Source organism: Nesoenas mayeri, assembly GCF_963082525.1.
Source record: "Nesoenas mayeri genome assembly, chromosome: 8".
Classification (NCBI taxonomy): domain Eukaryota; kingdom Metazoa; phylum Chordata; class Aves; order Columbiformes; family Columbidae; genus Nesoenas; species Nesoenas mayeri.
The window spans coordinates 17,925,639-17,951,083 of NC_137554.1; the positions used below are offsets into that span (position 1 = coordinate 17,925,639).

The following is a 25,445-nucleotide window of genomic DNA, read 5'->3' on the forward strand; positions in this document are numbered from 1 at the left end:
CGTGGCAGAGCCGCGGGGGCGTCTCCGCGGCGGCTCGAAGCGGCCGCCCCTACCCGCTCCGCGCGGAGCGAACAGCCCGTGCCCGGCCGCTGCTGCGGGGCTGCCATTAGCCGGCAGGCGGGGGTTCCCGCGCCGTCACTCCAATATGCTAATGTGTGCCCCTGCCATTGGCTCGCCGGCCCGCGGCGGCTCGAACACCACTTGCATAGCGCTGAACGGCTCTTTGTTGTCAGCCGCGGCGGGCGGCGCGCGCGCGCTCGTGCTGGGTGAGTGGGCGGGCGCGCGCCGCCGCCGCCGCCGCCCCCGGCACTTGGCTCCCCCGGGACGGGAACTCTCAACCGCGGTCCGTTAACGGCCGCTCGCGCGCCAGGGCGCGAGCCGCTGCCCACAGCCGCCGGGAGACGGCTCCGCCGCGCGCTCCGAACACCTTGGTGCGCGCAGCGCCCGCGCGCGGCTGGGGGCGACTGCTCCGCGCCGCTCCCGTCCCTCCTGCCGCGCTGGGCTTTTCCCCCCGCCCGGTTCGGTGGGTGGGGGGTGACCGCCCCTCCGCAGGGGAGCGGCGGCGGGTGCTCCCCTCCTCCGGGCAGGATGGTGGACCTGGACAGCGAGGTGCCGCCGCTGCCCCCGCGGTACCGGTTTCGGGACTTGCTGCTGGGCGACCAAGGCTGGCAGAGCGACGACAGGTGACTGCGCGGTACGCGGGGGGTCGCGGTGACAGCCCGAGAGGCAGCGAAGGGTGCTCCGCCAAAGGCGCCCGTTGCCCCTTGGCCAGCCCGCCTGAGACGGGCGGCCCGGCGGCGCGGGCCCTGCGGAGGGTCGGGGCGGCGGCGGGGCGCTCTGCTCGGCCCCGCTGCTGGCGGGTCAGCGGCGCACACCGCCCGCGGGAGGCCAGCCCGGTGAGAAACTTTGGTGCGAAAGGGATGCGCCGCCCCGCCCCGCAGGTGAGTCGCGGCCGGCGCTCCTCGGCAAAGCACGGGGCATCCCGCAGCCTTCGGGCACTGCTGCCTCGGCAGAAGGGCAGTACCTTTCTCTTCTCTACGGCTACAGTAGGAGGAAGAGTAGAAGAGGTACAATACCATCTCCGGAGGATAACATGCACTGAGGGGAAACCCCAAACAAAATACGCTTTTGTCGCTTGTTGAAAAGCTAACTGCCAGGGTCACAGACTGTTTTTATTATCCAGTATGCATGCTTCTTTACATGCAGTTTCTTTTCATGCTAGATCCTAGGCTTGTACGTAACTACCATTGATTTATTCCTTTATGAAGTATTTGAAGGACTATCAGAATAAGTAATTACAATCCGATAGAAAAAAGTATTTGTTTGCCTCAGGTCAAATACTATATTTAAAAGACAAAATCCCCTTATGTTAAAACAAACAAACCAACCAGGAATGTGTGTTTAACTTCAAAATGCTAAATGAACAGCGTTCATGAATGCCAACAGCATCATGCCACTATTTTACCATACAGCCTGGTGTGTTAATAGGCTACTACATGGTACCATCTTGCAAAATTATGTGTGAGGTCTAGTTTGTAGTAACAATTTATTGTGGTCAAATGACACAAAACCAAAATTGTCTGGTAATGTATAAGAGCATATTGATTGATTTAAATTCAATGTATTTATGTTGTCAGAATGAGTCTTCAATGCAACAGTCAGAAACTTTCATTTTGATGCTGGTCTACGTATTTTAGATTTTAGCTACTTTCCTAAAGAAAGATGGATTCTCGTTTATTGGTAATCAAAAGATCATGCACATTACTAATTATTACCTTTGTTTAGAAGAATATGCTGTACATTGAAGCAGTTAAATGTTTATTCAGAGAGTTATGAAATGGTGAATAACATCTTAAGATAGTTACAAATATGAATGCTGTTGGTTGGAAATGGCAGCATTGTAAATAACATAATGGAGAGTTAGAGTATATTTATCAAAGCATAGTTTTATAGTTTAAAAAATAATTAAACCACAAACATTTTCTGTATTCATAACTTCTGACTGCAGTATTCTTTGAGATTTTAGAAAATGTAGATCTTAGCATCTTATACCTACATTTTCTTCTCTACTGGAATAGGAAAAGACCCTGCAGCCTGTCTTATTTTATCAATTTTATTTATTTAGCTAGGGTTTTGATGGCTAAAATAAATGAAATATTATTTTTACTTCTTTTTGGACCACACTGTGGCTTAACACTTTCACCAGCTCTAGTCTGAAGCTTCCATCAAGCACTTCACTGATACCAGTTGTTTGACTTGAACTTTATGAAGTTATCTTCTATGGAAGAAGCATGATCTGATCTCAGATAGGAAACAGTGTATAAGCAACTGCACAAGCCATAGCATCCATTTAGCTATAGAAATGTCTATTTCAAGTTTGTGTGCACTTAACAAAACGCAAACAAATAATCTTTACAAAATATTGACAGCAGAATTACAGCATAACACTATTACAGAGTATGGTAATTGTTGGAAAATTGACTAGTGGAAAATGAATAGCTACTTTTGATTCTTTTTATTAATATTCACAGAAGCATTACAAGACAGATCTTTGGCAAATCTGAAATACAGAATATGAACCCAGGTCTGAAAATGGCTGCTGGAAATTACATTCTAGGTCTTCAGGTATTGTCCTGTGGTGAGGCTGGACACAGGTGCACTGTGGCAGGAAGGCTGTGCAGGTGTTTCCCCACAGCGCAATCAGGATTGTACTTTACATGAGGCTGTTTTAGCAGCACTCTCTCCTCCAGCTCTGCAAGTTACCATAGCAGTCTCTTCTGATGCTGACTTTCCAGTAAATGAACAAAGTCCATTCTTAAAAAATTTTGAGTATTGTCTTTTGTTTGTCCACCTTAGAATACGGTCCTATCCAGATTCTTGTTTTTCTGTACTGGAGGATATCACTTTAATCCAATCCTATGTTGCTTGTACTTTGCTACAGTCCATTATAGAAAAAGCATATATATTCTGCATAGAAATACTGTCAAATGGAATATTTAGAATATTAGACATACTTTCAGGAAATATTTAATGAGAAAGGCTGCAGACCTGTGGGGACCCTGAGATCAATTGCTTATTAATTCATAACAATTAGTATTACATAAGTATATCTTATTTTTAATGGTTTGCTTTTTTGTCTTTTCTTTGCACCATTATGTAAATGGTTCAAATTTGGTTTTGATGAAGCATATCTTTTGTATTCTATTGTATTTAGTGTGCAATACAGATACTGCCAGAGGTGTTGCTTGTACCCCTTTCATTTGAATGGATATTAACTATGAATGGAATATCTGAGCAGTAAAATACAGTTGAAGTAGCCTCATAGTATGGCTATATAACGGCAAGTGATCAAGATAGTTCATTTTAGGAGGTTGTTTGCCCTTGACTGAGATACAGAAATATTTTTTGGCATATTTCCGGTTCACTGCAACTTCTTACTTCCACAGGTTTTCAACTCCAGAAGTCTGATTTATATCAAGGGTTTTCCCTCTGTGAGGTCTGTGAACTTCAGGTCTGTTACCAGCTGAACTCTGTCTTCTTAGTCCCATTCCCTTTTTGATCTTCCCAGTCTGTTCATCTGTGAGTTCCCTCTTTTCTCCTTCCATTAGGCCCTTTCTGAAAAGATGCTCACTTTTTGCTGGTTGGGAGGCATATGTTCCAGCTCTGGGTTTTCAGATGCTTGTTGATTCTTCAAAGTGGAGAGGAGATGGAATTATTCCTCTCATCTGCCACAAACCACCCTGCATCATCAAATCACAGTTTTGATAACATAGTTTGCCACTAAGTCATATGATAGTATTTAATAATAAATATGATAGAAATGATATAGACCTTTCCTCTTTTTTTTTTACTGACAGATGGATTTGTAATATATGCATACTATACCATTTCAAAACCTTACTGGTTATGTTTCTTTAGGAGAAGAATCAGCTATTTCTTTTAAATGATCCTGTTCACTTATAAAATGCTCACATGCTAAAATGCTTAGCTCAATATAACAGGACTCTAATTGCAGGAATCTGGTTCTTAGATTTGTGCCTGTTTGGAGACAGATTTCTAATCTTCATTTTCTTGAGAACTTCTACTATAGTGGAACTTTACTCAGGCTTCTTTCTTCTGGTGTCTAGCTTGTGGTCCATTTCTTACCTATACTTCTGCAGTACAGTAATGTCCATCTCACTGCTTTTGCATTTCTCTCTGAGACAAATAATTCTACTTTCATAGCTTAGATTCCTAACCAAGCAGTTGGCTTCAGTAACAGATGGGTTCTGGTCTCTCATATCCCACAGACTGCCAAATTGGATTGTATATTATTTTTCATAAAAGAAGCTGCTCTGTGCAGAAGAACATGGCGAGTCTTTGGCAAATGCGTTTGTTCAGTAAATAAACTATTCTGAATAATTTATTAACATTCATGAATCTGCTGAGTGATTTTTTTTTTCTGAAAAAAATGAATCTTAAAACCAGTTTCAGTTTCTGAAAGACTAGATTTTCAAAGGATCTGGTTCCCTTTGAAAACTGTGCAGTTGAAGCTTGATGCTTTACAGTACACACATTTTATATGGAATGGTTAAATATTCATTTACTCAGAGAGATAACTCTGAGAAAAACTCACCTGTTTTCCTGTCACTGTGTGAAATATTTAAATATTGCCTAGATCAATCTGAAAATCTGCCACAGGATAGCATGTGAAAGATCAGCCCTGTATCCAGACTGTGTGTGTGTCAAATGGGTGATTTCTGTGGCAGGGAGGGTAACGTACCAGTTTTCTTCTGGCCATGTGAATATCCCAGTCAGTGCTCTGAGGGTAAAAAGAAGATTCAGTCATTGACTTTTTCACTGATTTTGTAAGTATCACTGATATCCTTTTGTGAATCTCACATTTTGCTTTCGTTAATGAAAGTATCTGAAACTGAAATAAACCTTTGATTTGCTGGATATACTGAGATGTTTCTTGACCATCATAATGCAATTTGTCTCTCAATTTGGCTGCTAGGGAAGGGTGCAGAAATAAAGGGGGAATTTACTGATCAACACAAGTTGTTCACCTGTTAATTCAGTGAAGTTTTACTGAATCAGGATTGTAGCAGTGAATTATGTAATAAAATATTTCATAAACTTACTGATCACCAGTCCTTAGTGCTACCAGTTGTGTTGAAGAGCAATGCAAATAAAAGCAAAAAATATCCTACCTACTCAAGAAGCCCTGATATGCTCAAAGCTGATAAATAATTTGCTTCAGAAGATGGGAGAAAAGAGGCTATTTATTTTAGGTTCCCTTGTAAGCCTTGGCAAGATACTGTGAAGAGGTTATTCACAAAAAATGTTTTCTTGTGTACACATATAGTTACTGTGTACTTCACAGTAGCAAAACCACAGGATATTAGAGATGTAAAGAAAGAATTCTAAGTTAAAAATTAAAAAAAAAGCATTTATGTTCTGATGATATCACTGTTTTTTTTAGTAAGATCAGTCATGTAAATTCAGTGCTTGAGTATCTTTCGGAGCACAACTTACCTCGTATTTCTTAAACCAGTTATGTACAGATGTGTAGTCCATTCTTTAGAAACTTATAAACAGATAAAAGCTGCATTTGTTTTAGTAAATTCAAGCAAGCAAGCCAGGAGTATTTCCCACCATTGAGGCACAACTGCTTATACAACTGTTCAGATTTTCACTTGCATGCTTTGGCCACAGCCAAGGAATGATTTGGTAGTTTGAGCATCCAAGGAAACGCTCTGTGCAGACAAGTTGCAGAGAGTCACCCAATATGGGAAGCTGCAACAGTTTTCAGATACATATGGAGGCTGTTTTGCCATTTAATGGTAGTGCCTGGGCAAATTTAACTTTCTTAAAGAGGTGCCCAGAGAAGGTCAAAGTCACTGTGAAGGTAATCTCTACACTTTAAAGTAACACGTTGCTTCTCCCATTTGTGCTGCTAGATCCTCTCTTTCTGGTCTCTTATATTTTCTGCACAGTCACACATTCAGATAATGCATATATGGTGGACTGTGGTGCAGAGAGATCCATTTGGAAAGTACAGACCTGCTTAGGCTTGGTGCCTTCCTTCCTGAAATATGCAGTATAGCGCTTATACATAGGCAATAAGTGTGCTGTATCCCAGAGTCTTTGAAAAATGAAAAAACACAAACTCAAACCAACAACTTGCTGTTAGAGAACTTTGATTTACTGGAATAATTCTTTCCACACAACATTTTAGAGAAAGAAAGAAAGAAACAAACAAACATACGGATGTTTTTAAAATATGCAGAGTGAGATTCATTTTATTGACTGCATAAAAACGTATATACTATTTTTTGATTTCTATACCTTTTACCCTTTAAGTCCCTTTGGGTTTAGGTAAGATTAAGCAGTATATTCAGCTTTCTTTGAACCTTGCACAGCAAGGTAGATTTTATCAATGCTGAATATTTCTAGCAATATTAAGAGACCCTGAAGTATACATTCCAGCATTGAATTGCTAAATTAATACAGTCTGTCATATGAACAAGCCATTTGACAGTCATAAATATCTATTTATACTGCTATTTCATTCTACTGCCTGTTGAAGTTTAGCACTGTATATGTATGTATATGTTCTAGGAAAAAAAAAAAAAAAATCACTATTACTGTGCCACTTCAGAATCACATACAACAAATGGAATGGAGAGAACAAAAAGTCAACAGAGAAACCAAATATATTTTCCAATCCCCACCCTCAAAGCATCGGATTTCATAACTTTTATATATGCTGTTGCAGTAAGTGTTTACAATTTCACACTAAAGGAACAAAAATTTACATTTTCCAAGTCTATAATTTTTTTCTGTATGTATGTATACACATAACTGGTACTGGAACATACCAGTTCCAATGCCAATAATGACACATTAACTGGTACTGGAAATACATTTCAAATCCTGCTCCTGTACTGAGATGAAAATTGGAGTAATTTTGCTACAGTATGTACTTTCATGATGAAACTATAGAGCTAAATATTACTTTTGTGCAAGAACTGTTCTTACATTGGGTATTTAAAGGAATAAATTAAAATCAGCTTTCCCTTCTAATGTGCTTACTGCATAAATGAACATCACCACTTATCTGGAAAGAGATTCAGATAATTCAGAACACCTCCACACATCACTTGGACAATTGTATACTTCTGGCTGTCATGTTGACTGGTGACTTTAAAGGAACAACTCCCTACTGTACATCTCAGAAGGCACTTTAATAGGCATTTGTCACAGCGTGAATTAGTGAGTAAAGCCCTTCTTTTGCCTTTCCTTTTGGAAATCACCTGAGACTGTTAATCTAAAAGGGGGATAAAAAGCCCACACATTTCTGAATCAATTGATTTAAAATATCTGAGTCTAGATTCAACTTGTACAAAAAATTCTATCACAATTTCCTCAAAAGAAAATTCTATAAAGATTTCTTTAAAATAATCCTCCTCTTTCCTTCAATAAATACTTTCGTCATTTTGGCCTCCTCATTTTAGAAAATGTGTTAAATTTTATGAGTTCTTCAATTTAACAGAGGCTACAAAAGAAAAGAACTTAAGCAAATATTGTCCAATTTATCTTGATTTGTCCTTGTAAGTAAATTTTCAAAATAAGTGATTTAGAAGCCTAAATTCTATTTTAAAAGCTTGATTTCGATTGAAACTGCTCAAGATCTTAATGGTCTAATTCACTAAGGGAGCAAGTGTTTTCACATCTGCAGTGAGACCCACATAGTAGTTGGAAAGTTTGAGTTGCCCTAAACTGTGAAAAAAAAAATGCTGCATGTACATGCCAAGCCCTTTCTCACTGTGCAAAACCACCATAAATTAAAAAAAGCATTAAACAAAAAAATTAACATTCATAAAACCACTGCATCAGCTATACCAAGAGGTTCAAATTTACACTTTTGTGGCAGGTTTAGGCATACAGTCCTACATAAGTAAATTGTTAATATACCTCTATACTCACCTTTCTTCTGAATTTATCTTAGGATTGGGTCCCTATTATAGATAAAAGAGGGAATCAATTTACTTGTGTGGAAAGAAGAGGAGGTAATGCTTTGTAGAAAGTAGTTCTGTCAGCCTCATGCTAATTTCTGTTTTAGCATCATCCCTGCAACAACAATGGAAGCAAAAATGCTTTGTTTCTATATTCTAAATAAACTAGCACACACTGGAATTGGGAGAGGGTCATGAAAAGAGAAGAACATCTCAGTGCTGTTGTAACTCTGTCAGAGGAAGACTTTGGTGGTATGCCCCAGCAAAAGCTTCCTAGTGCAGAAAATGTTTTGGTGTGTCAGCTTAAAAACTCCCACAGATCAAGTAGTCTTCTTTCTCTGGGACAACATGATACACAGTTTGTAAATGTGAATTGTACTTCAATCATTGCTTAATTATACCCTTATTACTCTAAAGCTCTTATTTTTCTATCTAGAATTTGATGCATGCTACCTTACTTCTGTCAGACAGTATAATACTCCTTGGAGAACTGAAGCAGTTCTTTCCCAAATGATTTCTCTCTCAATTTTATAATTATTATTCTATCACGGACAACAATTACTGTTATTTATTTTATAACAGGAAACTTTTGTGCTGCGCTATGCATTACTCTCAGAATTACTCTTCTATTAATTAACAAATAGTAACATGGATTCATATTGTCTCCCTTTTATCCTGCAACAAAGCAATAGATCACCTGGAGCATCAGAAATGACTGAAGCTTCAAAATACTTTTATTGTAAAATAAATCTGCCAACCATTTCAGCACTACACATTCAGTTTTTAGAGTTCACAGTTAAAGCTGATCTTTTCTACTGAATTCTGATATGTATGCTCAAGTACTTGTACTAATCTACTCCGTGCTTTAAAAGTGGATTCTTCGTATTTTTTCAACTAGGTGAACAAGTTAAGTCTTCCTGGAGGCACACACACCATGGTCCCATAATCTCTGTGCCACTGGACAGAATGCCATTAAAAAACTGTAAATGTTCTTCAGCACAGAAGATTTAGTACAGAATGCCCTAAAACAGCTGTTAAAGATTTCAGCCTCCCCCGTGCAATCATCTGTTAATTATGTTAGCAGTCAGCTTCCTGGTGGGAAGTAGCAGTAAAACAGAAACACTCATTATGAGACAAAAACCAGTGTTTATACTCACAGATAAAAACAGTGATATTATTATTTACTCTGAAGTATCTCTTGAGGGACAAATCCTGGCTCCCCTTAGAAAGAAATGTTAGGAAGTGCTGAATTTTTGTGGTAGAAAGCAGATTGCTAAGTCTGACATGGTTGTGCTTGACTCACTGAATAACAAGCTATGATAGATCGGGAAGGAAGGTATTAGGTTAACATCAGTGCAATTTACCTACTGAATTAGCAAAAAGAAGAAAACTGGCTACCCCTCTACCTGGGTCTTACAAGTCTCCTGCTCGCTTCAGCCATTAATAACTGCAGATCTAATAGCTTAGCACAAGGATCATATGCCTGGCAGAGGCAATTACAAGGTTTGAACAACAGTCCTCACTACGGATTAGCTCTGCCAGGAAAGTCCTGCCCTGCCTCCGAAACTCTAAACCCCGAGTCAAAGCGCTTCAGCTTCTTGCAAATAAAAGTGTTTGTCCTTTACCTTTTAAAGATATTAAGTTAATAGCATTTACTGTACTTCCAGTAGCTCTAAGTTACAGAGCTCCTTCAAAATGTAGTGATTGTTAAAATATTTAATCAGGAGTAAACACTGTAGAATAGCTTCACTCTTTTATTGTTCTAAATAGCCCAAAATGTTTTAGAGGTTTTACCTTTTTTTTCACTTTGTTTTCTCTTCCCCTTGTGACTAGAGAAAACTGCAGCACAGATAAAAGCAGTGCTACCAAACCAAATCTGAAACAAATACAGATGGGAAAAACAACAAGCTGAGTTGCAAATGGAAGCCTGTGGTTATATTTGTTCCTTATGTGACAGCACTTGTTAATACACAACCTTCCCTGACTATGGAAGGGGATTCAGTGTCCCATCTTCACACCAAATTCAAAAGAAGCTAAAGGCGCAAGTCACTTAATCACTATTGCTGTATAATTCTCATTATCAAGCACAGACAGAGATGATCTAAAGGCTGAGGTCTATATTTGGTTGAATGTACCCTTTTGAAAAGTGAGCAAGCTATGTTTTCACTGTGTACAAAAATGTTGCATTTGATCACTTATTCAAATGGGGTTTAATCAGTTAAATAACATTTTAAAAGACATTTTTGTAGATATTGTTCAATTTTTTAAAAAGTGGAACAAGATATTCTGTAATCAGCAGATATTGACTAGTCAACACAGTTTATAAAGACTATAAAAATCTAAGTAGTTTTTTCATCCACCTAAGAATATCATAAAAGTGGAGCTTATCTCATAAGAGTAGTTTCTGGTATCATGTATCTTACTGACACTGAGGAATTAATTTACAAACTGTATTCAAACTGTGACCCACATCATCATTTGTTTTTGTACTGAGACTGACCACAGATTGCAAAAAAATTACAATTTAGCTAAAATGATAGAAACATTCAAAATGCACTGAATTAATTTTCAAGGCTTGATTAGTTTTTGCTTCCCATTTTTCCTCTTACTTGGCAGTTCACAGATCATAGTTTTGAGTCTAGAAAAAACAACAAAGTTACATTTGCGCTAACATTATGAATTCATTTAATACAATTAATTGTGGCAGTTACTGTTTATGAAAACTCAAGTGGTGTTATGTATTTGTGACTAGCTCAATTGGTCATTTGGAATGTTGGGATTTTAGTGTAATGTTGGCAGAGCATTGCATGTGGTGGGAAGAACAAGGCTGGCTACTTGTTTCAGAGATACTTCAGAGTACAGGGGAAGTATCTCTGAGGGTGCAGGAGAGGAAACTGTGGTGAGCCTCTAATAGGTAGACTTCTGACATAGTAGCCCATGATGGGCTAGTCTGAGACTGTTGTGGAAGACCTCAGGTTTTGCTCTTAATTTCAGACAAAAACGAGCTGTTAGAAGATGACCATTATAAAAATTATGAGGTGAATGTCTTCTTCCAAGACAGAAATGACACAAATGTAGAGTTGTCTAGCAACCTGCTGCTACTTGATTTCAGGCTAAGGTGAACTGAGCATTTAGAAATTATTTTCTAAATATTTAGAAATTATTTTCTAATAAAGTGGCAGTGCCACTTTACAGTGATAGAAATGGTCATATGGAGAGACGGAAGAGCTGGAGGTACTACTGTGCCTTTTTGTATCGCCCTAGACAATAGACGATTGGTTATCAGACATCCTCATACCAATACTGCCAGTCCCATCCATAAACACAAATCTCTCCTCATTGTATCCATATATTCCACCCAAGTCTGATCAGCAGCAAGATCTATAGAAAATTTCAAAAGCAGATGACAGAACAATACCTGTCTTAACCCACCACACCGATACAGTTAGCTAAAGAGATTTTAAATAATTTGACTCCCACCAAAGCCAGTAAACTCTGAAATTTCTGCATTCATTTGGGAAGTCACATTTAAAGAAAAAAAAATAGTGTTTACGTTGAACAGGCCAATTTTTTAAGGCACCTGCTAAATTATTTTCTAAACACAAACAAGGCATATTATGGAAGTTTGAAGTTATTATTTTGAAAAATTAAATATTGGGCATACTGTTCTACCAGCCATACTACTGATGAGCAGCACTTCACAGAGTACTGAGATGTTAAGTGGTGTTTAATATGAATCAAGATGATAGAATTAAATTTTTAAAATATTGTGAAAATTGATGTTTTAATTTTTTTTTTTAAATCTAATGAAAAGACAAAACCATGCCTTCTGATTAATCAGGAAGTGTAATAGCTCAGTCTGAGTAAGAAGACTGAGATTTATATGAACTCCGTAATTATATGTACCCTATTAGCCATGGAGAGAACATATCAGACAGGTGACACTTCAGAGATAATAATGACTTTTAAAATACTTGTTCTATTATGTGTTCAAAGTTCTTGAATAATTTGCACTCCTCAAAGAGACATTTACAATTGGTATTAGAATTTTTTTTTTTTAATGTAAAACAATAATAATATACTATGGTTGTACTGCACAGCAAGCTGCGTTTGAAAGGGAGAAAGAAATGCCAAACCACTGTTAGATATATTACACTACGTATATATGTTAAGCTGCAAGTATTCAGGAATCCTATCATAGGAGACAAAGCATCTTTAAATACTAGAGAATGAAGACACATGTCTATCAATGCACAATTCTTTTAGGAAGTGTCATCAGGAAGAAATGTCATCAGCACTCCTGTTGATTTGGTAGAGTAAATGGAATCTCTGACCAACTTTCCTCTGTGGTAAACAACAGACAAGACACCTACTATCAGTCTTGGGCTTTTGTTTTATACCTTGTTCTGAGTTTTTGCCTGAATACTATTCCTCTTTGTATTTATTTGTTAAATATATGCCTTTTTCCTTTGTGTAGCTGTTAAACACACAATCGTGGGAGATGGAAAAGGTATACAGCTCCCATAATTGCAGGGAAATTGTGACAATCTCAGATTCAGCTCTATATTTATTTCTCAGAGTTGTTGGCATTCTAATGGCAACTTTTGGAGCATTATGTGTTTCCAGATTGCAAGTCTGGACTGTTTCAATATATAACTTTTAAAAAAGAAAAAAAGACAATCTTTTTTCCAAAGTTACCTTGGTCTTGAGCATGTGTAAAAAGCATGTGCGATATGCCTTTTTTTTTTTTCTTCACTTCTTAACACTTCAGCTATATATAGAATCTCAGATAAGTTCTTTCTAGGCTTGTTAAAGTATCTGTGGGAAGTTCCTGACAAATTTAATTCGACTTTTTACTATTTTTTTCTTTTCAGATCAGGCATGGTTCCCATAATTTCTTACTCTGTAATAAACAAATATTGCTAATCTAAATAAAGCTGTAGACAAGTAAGGAATTAAGCAAAGCACAGAAAAAAATGAATGAAACACTTAAACTAACTTTATTGTATCGTTTTGGATGTCATATTCTTGCATCCTACCTAATTTAGTATTACTTCTATCAGTAGAAGGAAAAATGTACCTTGCAGAAGAAATAAATGTTTGCACAAGAAAAAATCAGCTTGAACAGTCTGATATAAGTGTTATTCCATACTCCAGTGTGTTTTGTGACAATGACCAGTACACATTTCTGGAATACAATCCAAAAGATAATGGGGTAATATTTTTATTAATAGTTCCTAAAAATTCTAAAAATAGCAGATATAGTATTATTTTTAAGAGGAGTGTTATAAACAGATATTTTTCTTTTGGGAATACTGCTGGCTATGACAAGTGTAAAGAAGGAACTATAAAAACTAGACTTCATTGTGTATTTTTGTGGAAGTTTTCTTCCTCATAGAGTTTATATGACGGTGACGAGTGATCAATATTACCTAGATGTTTATTTTAGATGAAAAGTACTGCGAGCATTTACCACGCAACTTGGTAAATAAATTTCCAGTATCTCTGAAGAAGCTATTTTAATCTTTCCCACAAAATAAAATGAAGAAAGTCTAAATTATTATACAGAATAGTGGTTTAATGAGAATTAGCACAAACCTCGATTTTAATTGGAAGGCTAATCTCTTCTGAGCTGAAAGATCTTTTTCAAGTGCTTTTCTGCTTCTCTGATCAAGATTCACGCTCCACAAAGTTCTGTATCAATTTTCACTTTCCATCATAGGACAAAAAAAAGAAAAAAAGATTTAAGCATTTATTTCCTATTGCAAAACTTAATGTGGATAACCTGTAAAAGGCATTGTTCTTTAGGAATTATGCACAAATGGAAAACAACCCAAACACCAACTCTATTCCTTATTTGCCATGTTCCCCTCTTCTCATTATTGCTCCTTCACCTCCAACAGATTTAGAGTTGGCATTATATTTTGTAGAAGCAAACCAGCAACGTTTTAGCCATCAGATTACCATGCTATCTTAAGTGGATTTGTAAAAATTCTGATCTATGCAGGAAGACTATAGAATACTACATCAGTATTGTACAACATTGTTTTGGCCACAGTTTCATTCCCTGTGTATCATTAAGTATTCATCAAAATACTGTAAAGATACTAAATCCACATGAAGACCGTTAGGCAAAAAGTGTTTTGACAGTTATGGAGAAATGAGACACACATACACATGACCCAGAACTTTTTAAATAACTTGCAGAGAGATTTTAATCTTTTTACATTAAATATAATCTTCTACTACAACTAGTTCTATTTATTTCAATGGAAATATTTGTGAATCTTAGTCTGAGTAGAAGAGGTTATTTTCTGTTGCAGAGAAAGCACACCAGGCAATATGGTATTGGGGTTTATGAACAGCTTTACTCATTGCACCTTGACCCAGTGTAACTTACTAAGGCCCCAGATATAACTACAGATTTCTGAATATAAGGAAAACTCAAAGTTAGCTTCAGTTCCCCTTATCACTAGCATAAATATAGGTATAATAGGTAAAAAATAAACACAACTAAACAAATGTCCTATGAATTCATATGCTGATATTTTTAATATAAAATGTGAAATAATAGTTTATTGTTCTATTTAAAGTCTCCGTTTGATAAATGACACATATGTGTACATTTTCACCCCCTACAAAGTTGGGATGTGTGTAAGCTAGTAATTACTGGCCCCATTCTGTGCTACTCTGTATTAAGGTTCATGAAGCATTATGCCAATGAACCCCTCTCTTTTATGTTACGTAATATAATACATTTAAATGGTGGTGCTACCAGTACGTGCTCTTAGGTCCTAAAGAGAATATTGCTGGTAACCTCTTAATGACCAGTGTTTGACAATCTAAGAATATTATAGAAGATTGATAAGTTCACAGATAAGTCTGTCTGTCAAAATACGGAAAATAAATGTTAATTTGTTGTTATTCAGTATTTTAAGAATGGAGATTCTTTGGGCAATTTTGAAAATGTAATTGCTCTATAAGTCCAATGCTAAACAAGGAGCAGATATGAAAATGACAACTGGACATTCTAGCACTTGGTCTTGCCCTTTGTCTAAAAGAATGTAAACTGGCTAATATGGAATAGCAGGAGTCTGGGAAATTTAGTTGTATTATGAAGCAAAGCATGTCCAGTATTTCTTTTAATTTAATTTATTTTAATTTGGAAGGTACCTCAGGCTGAAGATTAGTGTCAAATAATGATCTGAAACTTTCAACATTTCTTTTGTGTGTAAAGCTTTATATCATGATGTAAATATCTGGAATCAGAGCTAAGCTAACGTTTTAAGTAAGTGGCATTGGGGTGGTAGCTAAGAGGATGTTTTGCTCTCATTAACATTACAAAGCAAGCTCTTCTAAATTACTGGATAGCTCTCTAACAATAAACAGATGATCTAAATCTTACTCTGAAGTCTGAGGTTTTGATAAGATGTTACACAGATAAACATAAAAAATAAAATTACACTGTCAAGTTGATATTCAGAATAAAAAAAATGTAGTTGTGTTTAAAGTTAATTTGGTAAATTCATTTAAAGTTTGGTGACTTTCAAAGGCATCAAGGAGAAAAGCCAGAGTGGTATAGAGAATTTCCCATTAATATTTGATCATCTCACCCAGAATATGGTAGCATAAGAAGGATTGGTGGATAAATGCTGAAATACTGACATAAATAGACTCCATCAGTGGAGTAAGAATACTGTTTAACAGTATAGTTGAATATATCTGAGATACAATTCTTCATTTCCAGTGGAGAAATAGTTCAACACAGTAAACTGGAACAAAGTTATTATATTGACAAATTATATTAATTTTCTTTTCAACTATGCAGAATTGCAAAAAAAAAAAAAAAAATCTGAGAAAAAAAATCCCAAAACTCTGGGTCAAGCAGTTTATTTGATCTCTGAGTCTAGACTGAAGTCAGGCTACAGCTTCCTCAGCAAACTTCCCCAAACCAGTCATTATCTCATAGCTTCACTAATGATAAGAATCTGGACCTTTTCAAAGACAAGACATTTTACACTTGGTCGTTTTAACTGAGATGGTTTCCTTCACATTAGTGATTATAATGTATATTTCAAAACACACCTAACAGATATACCTAGGAATATGCAGTTTTCTAACAGCCTGTTTCAACTGCTTTTCTTCCCCTTTTCCAAAGTAGTTTATTCTATACCTGAAGTATATGTCTGTCCCATTTGACCACAAATCATTTTTATCTCCTCCAGATGTACAGAAGTCAGTCTGTTTAATGAATGCTGATGAACACATTTCTGCCTAAATGATCGATATATTCACACCATAGGAAGAGGGTTGAAGTATATGGATTTATAGTTCTTCTGTGTTGCAACTGAATATATGTATACAAGTTACAAAATACTTATTAATAGCTGTTGGTTATTTTAGTGTAAAAATTAACTTTGTCTTGCTTAGTCTGCTTCATAGGTGCAATCAGCCTCTGCTTTGCTATGTCTATAAGAAGTTATCTGGCTTATTCTATTAGGATTCGCTCTGTTCTATCTACAGAAACACTATGTGTTCCTTTATGAAAAAGGATTTTTTTACTATTTTATTTTTCAAGTCATCTTCCTATTTTGTAGGTTCTTTTCTTGTTTGACTTTCAACCTAATTTACTATATTAAAAATGTAAAAAAGAGACAGTATGTTGCCATAGCCATGATAGCATTTGTACTATACATTCTTTACGAGAGAAAATGTCTTCTGTGAAGATAGGCATTCACTTTGTGTTACACCATCCCTGTTTATTTACTTTTTGGGTTGTTTACTTTTTCTTATTATAAACATTTGATTTTCTACCTTCAGTATCAATCTCCAGAGAACTTTTTCAAATGCCTTATAAAAATTTAAGTACATGATGTTCACTTCAGACTTCCCCCTTATCTATCTCTTCCAATTATCTCATAATGGAGCAGAGTGCTACAGCTCATACTCTATTTATATCTGTCATTTGCTTCATTCTTAGTTTGTTCCCAAGCTAAATCCAACTTGTAGGTCTTGGCAAGGGTAGCATTTATTCTTTTTCATCTCTTGTTGACATTCTAACCAGTACTTACATTTTAATAATCCCTAATGTACATTATAAGGATATTTTTGTTTGCCTTTTGCCATGATTTTATTTAGTTGCTTTTTTTTAAACTCTTTGCTCTTATCTCTAGTATTGTGGTTACAAAATATGTCAATTCAGTGTCTGACATTGTAGTCTAGTCTCTGTGCCTGGAAACTCCTAACATCGCAGCAAATTTACGAGTATGATATATATACAACTAAGCAGAATTATGATACTCACTGAATAATATTAACCATATATCTGAGATTATTATACCCATGCTTGTTGTTCACGTCCAATTAGGAATTTGGGGACATGTTTGTCCTAAGAACATGGCTTATGCAGCTCCACAGAAGTTGAAATCAATCCACATTGAGCATTATTTCCTATCCATTGAAAACATTAACGTGCTCTCCAACTTAAGTGGCTACAGAACTGGATTCTTGAGACTCTTACATTTTAATTAAGACAAAGCATTCTTAGGAGTTCATAAAGAGAAAAATGGGAGGAACAAAAGAACATTGGAAGGAAAGCACTGTGATATACAAAAATCTGATTTTGAACTTTATACATGCCTTATATTTTTATTATTACTTGTATTTTGATACAATTCAGAGACCTCGAATCAAGGCCAATCCATTGTAGAAAAGTACTGTAGGGAAACAGAGGAGCATATGATTCCCATTTTGAAAATAATGTGGTGGAAATCAAGCGATGTGCAGCAAATAGATGGAGAACAGGACATAGATAAAATATTAATCAAATAGTGAAGAACTCAGGGTACTGAACTACCCCTGATCCTGAGAACATATAAAAGACTGATACTGGAGAGGCACTTTTAGAGATAAGAACATTTTAAGACAGCAAACATGAAGATGAAAGAATGACTGAAGGAAAAGTAAATAGATGAGGTTCCAGCAGTAAATGAAACACAGCCTTCCTCTAGACAGAACTGTGGCTTGATAACCTTCATGTGTAGATACATATTTGTGCATTAGAGTAGGACAGGGGATTCAGCTCTTGGCTGCAGGTAACTACTGCTTCTCCAGAATCAGTTTAGCACAAAAACCATAACCCATAAAGACCTCCATTTGGGAATACTGTGTTTATGCATCTTATTTCTTGTAATTCTTTCAAACATGGTTCTGACTATGCCTGTAAAAGGATTGATTTTATGAACATTACAAATTGAATCAGGGAACTATATCATACTTTAGTAAGCTAGCAGTGTATAAAGCTGCTTCATTTGACTGTGAAAATTTATACAGCTGAAAGTTAAGACTGTAAAGTTTTGTAACTCCCATTTTTGAAAGAGTGAAATCTCTTGCAATATCATTTTTTGCAAGTCATACTTGTTTTAGCTCAGTTAGGTTTCTTTTAAAATCGAAGAATGTCTACACTGAGGCAGACTATTTAGTTTCTTATTTAGCAGATTGAACTGGTCTGTTTGATCAGTTATTTAGTAGACAGTGGTACGCGATAAGAGGAGACAATGTAAAAGCAGAGCAAGTAACACACTCATGCTTATTGTAATATAGCCTCATTCTGGTATACCCTCTTTTATATCTTTTTCCTCCGTCAACGCTCATCCCATTCACAGAATCACAGAATGTTAGGGATTGGAAGGGACCTCGAAAGATCATCTAGTCCAATCCCCCTGCCAGAGCAGGAACACCTAGATGAGGTTGCACAGGAAGGCGGGTCTTGAATGCCTCCAGAGTAGGAGACTCCACAACCTCCCTGGGCATTCCCACATATATTCCCATATTCTCTCGATTTTGCTCTTTCCGTCAATATAGTTATTATTGAAACAAATCATCAACATTTTCCTACTTATATCAAAGTGTCTCTGGTGCTGTGTTCTGAAGTGCTAGAATGTGCTTTGGAACTTTTGTATGAGTTACCATTTACAAAATGTTATTAAACAGCCTCATACAGGCAGTGTGTTTAAGGAAAGGTTACAGAGAAACATCTGTACTATCTTGGACAGAAGTAACTCGTGTTTGTCAAATGGGCTTTTGGTGGATGGCTATTAGTGATATATTCCATTTAAACTACCCTACAGGAGCTGTGATATCCAAATAGTGACAGATAACATATTTTCATAAACCACTTGGAAATATTTAGCACTTTAAGAACACTGTTTAAGGATTTGACCTATAAAAATGCTGTCTCATTTTACATGATTAATTTTAAAGATAAGATAATAACATTTTTCCAGATTTGAAGGAGACAAAAATGAACTAATTTATTTTTGAAATGCTGTTTATAAATGTATAAATTTGCCAGTTGCAAAAATTTGGAGTGAATGTATAGTAGAACTATGACAGCTATTATTACTGTATTATGTATAGCATAGATGTTTTACAGGATCAGTGGAAGGCCTTTCCTAAAAGGCTTGCTTAGCTAAGGACCAGTGATGGAAGTATGCATAGCCAGTAAAAGTCTCACTTGTAATGTATGCACAACAGTTTATTTTTAGGTTTATTTTTAAACAGTTATGGATAACACCATTTTTTTAAAAAAGACTTGATAGCAACATAAACCCAGATACATAAATCATATTTATGAATGCAATTCCATGAATATCACACTGAACAATCTTAGAAAAGAGTTTTTAGCTGTCATCTTCCCACCTATCCTTTTCTCTCATTATTTTCATTATCTGGGCAACTGAAGAATTGGTCCATTAACTTTGTGGCAGCAAATTTGTGCTGTCTTTTGCACCAATACAAAAAGATAGTTCATAATCACTGTAAGTCAGTCAAACACTGCAGTTCCACTAAGATCCTGCATTTTCCACTATGCCAAAGTGTTTGCTCCTATTATGCCTTTGCATTAGCTGTGACAATCACAGCTCAGGAGTCTGATCAACAAACTGATACAGTTGAAAACTCTCTCTCTCCAAAGGAAAGACTATAAATAGTCGTCAGTTAGACCGAATTCTCTAGACTGATCTGGAAATCACACCTTTTTAAGGGTGACATGAGTGGAGATGGCAGGTCCTTACACTGGTCATTAAACAAGATCCTAATTTGACAAGGCATCTAGTGCTGTCTGCCAGCAGTCAGCACAAGCCTATTTTATGTGGTTGACAGATAAATGATTTTGTGTTTACATCTAATTCATACACTAGTCTATACCACTGGCTTATCTGGTACTAAGCAAATCAAGTGTCAGTACTGATAGATTTAAGGATAGTTGGCAAGAAATTGCACTGTTGAGAGCAGCAGAGAGAGCACTGAACTACATGTTGATAAATAAACAACTGTCTAGTTCCAAATATAAGACAAACAGCATCTGTAAACTAAAATCTGCATATATGACTTTCCTGAAAGCCAGTAGTAAGCTGATAAATACCAAATAGATGATTCAATGAGGACATGCATCTGAATGTTCCTTAGTTATTTTGCTGCTTCTGTAGAGAAATCCCAAATCTGACTAGTAAAGGACTCCACACTGAACACATACATATTTTCCATATTGTGTATACACTTGACTGCAAGTTTATCCCTTACATATCACAACATTAAAGAGTTCATCTAGTTCAAACTGAAACTGGTAGACATAGAAGTGCAGTCTAAGCATAGCCTCATGTCATAAACACCTCTGCATTGCCAGGCACCTGGCAGCAGCTCTTTCTCTGTGGTGCAGGTAATAGCAAGCTCAAGTCAAAAGCTAAGGCTTGGGCCTCCCCTCTTTTCGGGGCTGCTATTCCTCCTCCACTGCAGGCTGCAAAAGTAAGGGCCCCTCTGTTCTGTCAGTCTGAGCCCAAGATTCTGTTTAAAGTAGCTTCTGTCCACAGTGCCTGGGCAGCTCCTTTTATTTGCCACATTGTATGCTGCTTTGTGAGTCTCTTTTATATGTCTCCATTGTAACAGTTGTTTCTCTTTTCTATATTTTGTGTGTGTGTGTGTGTGGGGGGGGGGGGAGGTGGGGTGTACAGCTTGCTTTTTGTTTGTTTTTTTCTAACACACAACTGAAGAAACAATAAGTTTTATAATTTGGCCTTTGTGGATTACTACTGCAATAGTGATTTTGGCTGACTTTTATTTAAGCTCTATTGCACTATATGGCACCTGTCAAATAAAGGTTTTGGGTAACTTCTCTGAATATATAATGTCTTAACTTGCCAATCCCACCTAGGTATTTTTGTTTACATTGCTAGGTAGGTGTGTACGTGGATTTACCTTCCGCATAGCATAAAACTAAGCCAGCCTTCTTCAAGCTGTATAAATTGCTTTGAGTCTGCTATGCGGGGCCCTGGAGAGCAGTTTTGGCACTTATTCCACACTCATCATATCCTTCTCTGGAGGGGATTAGGAGGTGACAAAGAAAACTGTGGTGACAGCTGGGGGTGGCAAGAGGAAGTTGTGAGGATTAAAGGTGGAAAGAAGGGAGTAAATGGCAACAGTGGTAACAGAAAGTGAAACTGAGTGCTTTTCTTCCTTCATCTCTCCTAACCTGAAGAAACATTCTACAGTTTTGCTGAAGTGAACAGGAAAGAGCTCAAATAATCAAGGAATCAAAGACATATGTATCACAGGTATATAGAGATGTACATACAGACTACAGATGACCTCACTGGAGACTAAAATTAGAAACTTCATTCTGGTGAAGTAGAGGTCAACATGATGGTTATAGTGTCTCAAGAATTTTTCTGCTTACTTTCCCATGACTTGGCAGGAAAGTCCCCTAGTTTCTGAAAATGTAGTTTATACCTGGATTGCTAATGCAGAATAGGCACATGTGAATTGTAGACTGAGTGCCAAACTTTCATTGAATAGAGATTAATTTTACATGCAAGGTTTTTTCTATAGCAGACAGAATATTTTTTGAGGGAATTGTGTTGACTCAAGTTTTAAGGTATCGTGTTAGTATCATATCAAAGGAAATACAGAAGACATTTCACTGGCTTCATTTTGAAGGTGGATTTTTAGATCCAGCAGTTGCAATATGTTCAGATGTTATTTTCTCAAGGTTAATAGTTATATATGCTTCAGGTATATAATTGTTTCAGAGAAATATGCTAAATTTCAGGCTTTGTTTCTCCTCCAAATATCCATAATATAGACATTTTGTGGGTCTTAGAGGAAGCAGCTCTAGGAGATGAAAAAAAAAAAAACCAAAACAACAACCCAGGTCAGTCTGAATGGGGTCAATGAATTCAGATTGCTTAGATCTATCTATTTGGTTGGTGGTCAATTAAAAAAAAAAAGTAGGATCTTACGTGTAAATGTACTCATTTTTAGGTTAACTTTGGGAAGAAAGTCTTCCATGTTTGAAGGACAAACACAATGTTTTCTGAAACCGCAGGCTATCCCAGTTCATCTGACGCTTCTTATAAAACTTAGTATTTTCAGTAAAGATGGCCTTATTTTTGCCATTTTTACTGCTGAACTCTGTGGGAAGCTGTTTAACAACTAAGAATTGTATTATCATCTCCATACAGTTGTTCAGAAAGCAATCATGACAACTAAGTTTGAGCAGAGAAATACGAGAATACAACAACTCCCAAAAGGAAGGACACAGTATATAGATAACATCCCACCAGGTCAGTGTGGTAAAAAAAGGCAGCATAATGTCTGGCATAGTAACCGTATTTGTACAGGAAATAAATTTAAGGCTACGAAGACTTATGAAATTTCAGGTGTTCTGTTCTCCTTATAAAATGTGAATCAGTAAGACTCCATAGAAAGATAATGTAAATTAATCTGTTTACACTGAATGCTGTATTTTTCATAAACTTTTATTTCCTTATGTGTAGGTGCGGCTAATACTTCCCTATAATTTATTATGTCTTTGATAAAACTGTAGGTTAAGTTACTGAATCCCAATATGTCATTATGGAAAAAAAAATCAAAATTTGTTTTTCTGACTTGATATAACTAGCATAATAACAGGAAGAAAATCACTACCACCAACAAAAAAAAACCAAGCAGAAGTAAAAATAAAGCAAGCTTTGGAACTCTAAGTGAATAGAATCTTTCCATTTATCTAAGTGGGCTTTGGATCAGGCCGAATAGGAGGCTGGCTCTTTGTTTCAGGTAACATATTAATGAGTCATATTTAAAAATTGTATTTTACACTTGGTCATGTGATACTGAAAAAATGACAGTTTTGGATTCACCCACAAATTTTTTTGTTCCTTTTTTTGGATTTCTTTTTTCCTGTCCATCTGCTCTTTTTTTCTTTTCCCTTCTGCTGCATTTTCAGAAAACTGAATCTTATTTTCTTATTTTTTAAAGTAAAAATAAAACAGAGGTAAAGGATCTAATCTGTGAGGATACCATGTACAAACAGCTCTCAGCTTTGTTTAATACTTGCTGTTTTTGAAGAAAAATGCAATCTTGGAAAATAAGAAGGAAGATAAAAACAAATTACAGGAGGACAGTAACAGAATAGTCAGATGCAGTTGTCCTGCGTGTGAGAAGCAGAGTTTAAATGAATAGTGTTTTGGATTTCTCTGGTAACTGGAGGCTAACTCGAATCGCTTGCAAGGGACCAAATTAAAGAACAGTGTTTGCTCAGCATTTTCTTAAAGTCAGGACATGTTGGGCTCATCCTTTCTCTCATTAGACATGAGACCTGTGCACACACAGTGTTTTTTGCTGTTTTAAACCCTGGACTACTATACCCACACAAGAAAAAAAGAAAGAGAATAAAAGTAATAAGTAATTCCTATGCCTAAACAAAGATGACATATTTCATTCACAAGTATTTGGGTTTTTTTATATGTAGTACAAGTGTGTGTACCTGTAAACTGTAATATCTAAAGTGAGCGATGAGTCTTCAATATTATTATTTATTTAATATTCTAGAGATGACAAAATCTACCAGAATAGTTTAAGGCTATTTATCTGAACACCTGTTTATATCTTTATCTGGATAATCTCCATGACAATGCCCCTCATAGTGTTTAGCTGCTTGCTTTGTAAGAGAAAAGCATTAAATGGGGAGCATGCAAACTGATTCCAAACTTATTAAAATTAAATCTACAGAGAACTAACATCACATGTTAAGTGTTGGAGTAGGAATGATACAACTCCATCACTACCATCCATGTTTTTGAACGTACAGTGGATATTGTAATACGTGGTCACCATTAAGTTTATTTATTAAAGCCTTGATATTTGTGGGCTATCCTAATGTGCAATACTGGAAGTAGGCTGAAAATTAATGAAATAATTGTAGAGGGGAGGAAAGCCAAGTGTCTCAAAGGACTGAGATTTCTCAAGGTCACAGAATAATAACTTAAATATTAGTGAAGTCCAGGGGTACCTGTGGCACAGACCAAGATTTTGAACACTAGGAATTCAGGACAGGAATGACCTTTAGATTTACTATTAAGCTGAAAGATAAAGTAACTGGAAGAGATAGAAGATGAAAAAGGAGAAGTTGCCAGATTAATGACACTCGGTGACAAATACGTTGTTAACAGTGGCATAGAAGGAAGCCTACAGAGAAGACTATACATTCTGTTTTAATTGTGGTTAGAGTTAGAGGTGGTGGTACAGTGGGAGAGAATGAGTTCTTCCTGCAAAAGCAGGAGCCAAAATAAGAGACTGAGACTTTGACCACGGTAGGAAGTTTCCAAAGGAGAATAGAAAAGGACACGAAAGGAAGAAAAACAGTCCTGAGTTACAGTTCCAGGCAGTGAGAGTGTAAAGAAGTGTTGAAAGCAAAGGTCAATGTAGGGAATTAGAGTGAAGAAACTACAGGAGGGACAGTGTGCCATTTCCTCACTGTTTTCAAGTGAAATAGTGGAATTCTGTAGTGCATAGACGAAGGCAAGGCAGGGTGAATTCTGCAAGGGAAAAGGAACTGTTGAAGAAGGGATTGGATATATTCTTAAAATTTGGATGGAAGAACAGGAAGGAGAAGGAGTTGGAATGAGGGGATGGTGGAGAGTAAATTGTGAGCTAAACAGGGAGTAGCAGGAGAGGGGTCTCAGAGGACCAAAGAAAGAGGTTGGGGGCAAGGCGGTAAATAGGTGGAGGGCTACAAATGACTCCTAAAACTACCCCTGACCCTGCAGACTGTCTTTAGTGCAGATGAAAGTGTCTCTACTTGGGAAAATAAGGGTTTTTTTGAGAGAACGATGTACTAAGGTAACAATTAGTTGGCAATGTTACAACAAACAAGTTTGGGAAGCATGAATAAATATCTTCAAATGGAAGGTTTGCAATGATTAGTATTAAAATACAGTAGTAGAAAATACTGTTAAACTGTAAATCAACAACTTGAGCCATATATTGTTACTCTAAGAACAGTAATTTCTAATTCATTTATACCACGTATACAGGGTACCCCTCACAGAGGGGACATATTGAATGAATTGACCACTGTAGTTGTAGGAGGAGGATCGGTCATCTAACTCT

At 36.8% G+C, this 25,445-nt stretch overlaps 1 protein-coding gene across 3 annotated transcripts in view; it reads left to right on the forward strand.

Moving 5' to 3' along the window:
* Positions 1 to 576: 576 nt before the first annotated feature.
* Positions 577 to 25,445, forward strand: part of KCNT2 (potassium sodium-activated channel subfamily T member 2) — a gene marked incomplete at both ends in the record, with an annotated part of 126,950 nt that continues 102,081 nt past the window's right edge. For 2 of the 3 annotated variants that reach the window (XM_080349257.1, XM_080349258.1), the window contains one exon: positions 589 to 683. In XM_080349257.1, coding sequence (XP_080205383.1) covers positions 589 to 683 — 95 coding nt within the window. Of the gene's footprint in view, positions 684 to 25,445 lie in introns of all 3 variants that reach the window. The other variant, XM_080349259.1, reaches the window with a different exon arrangement.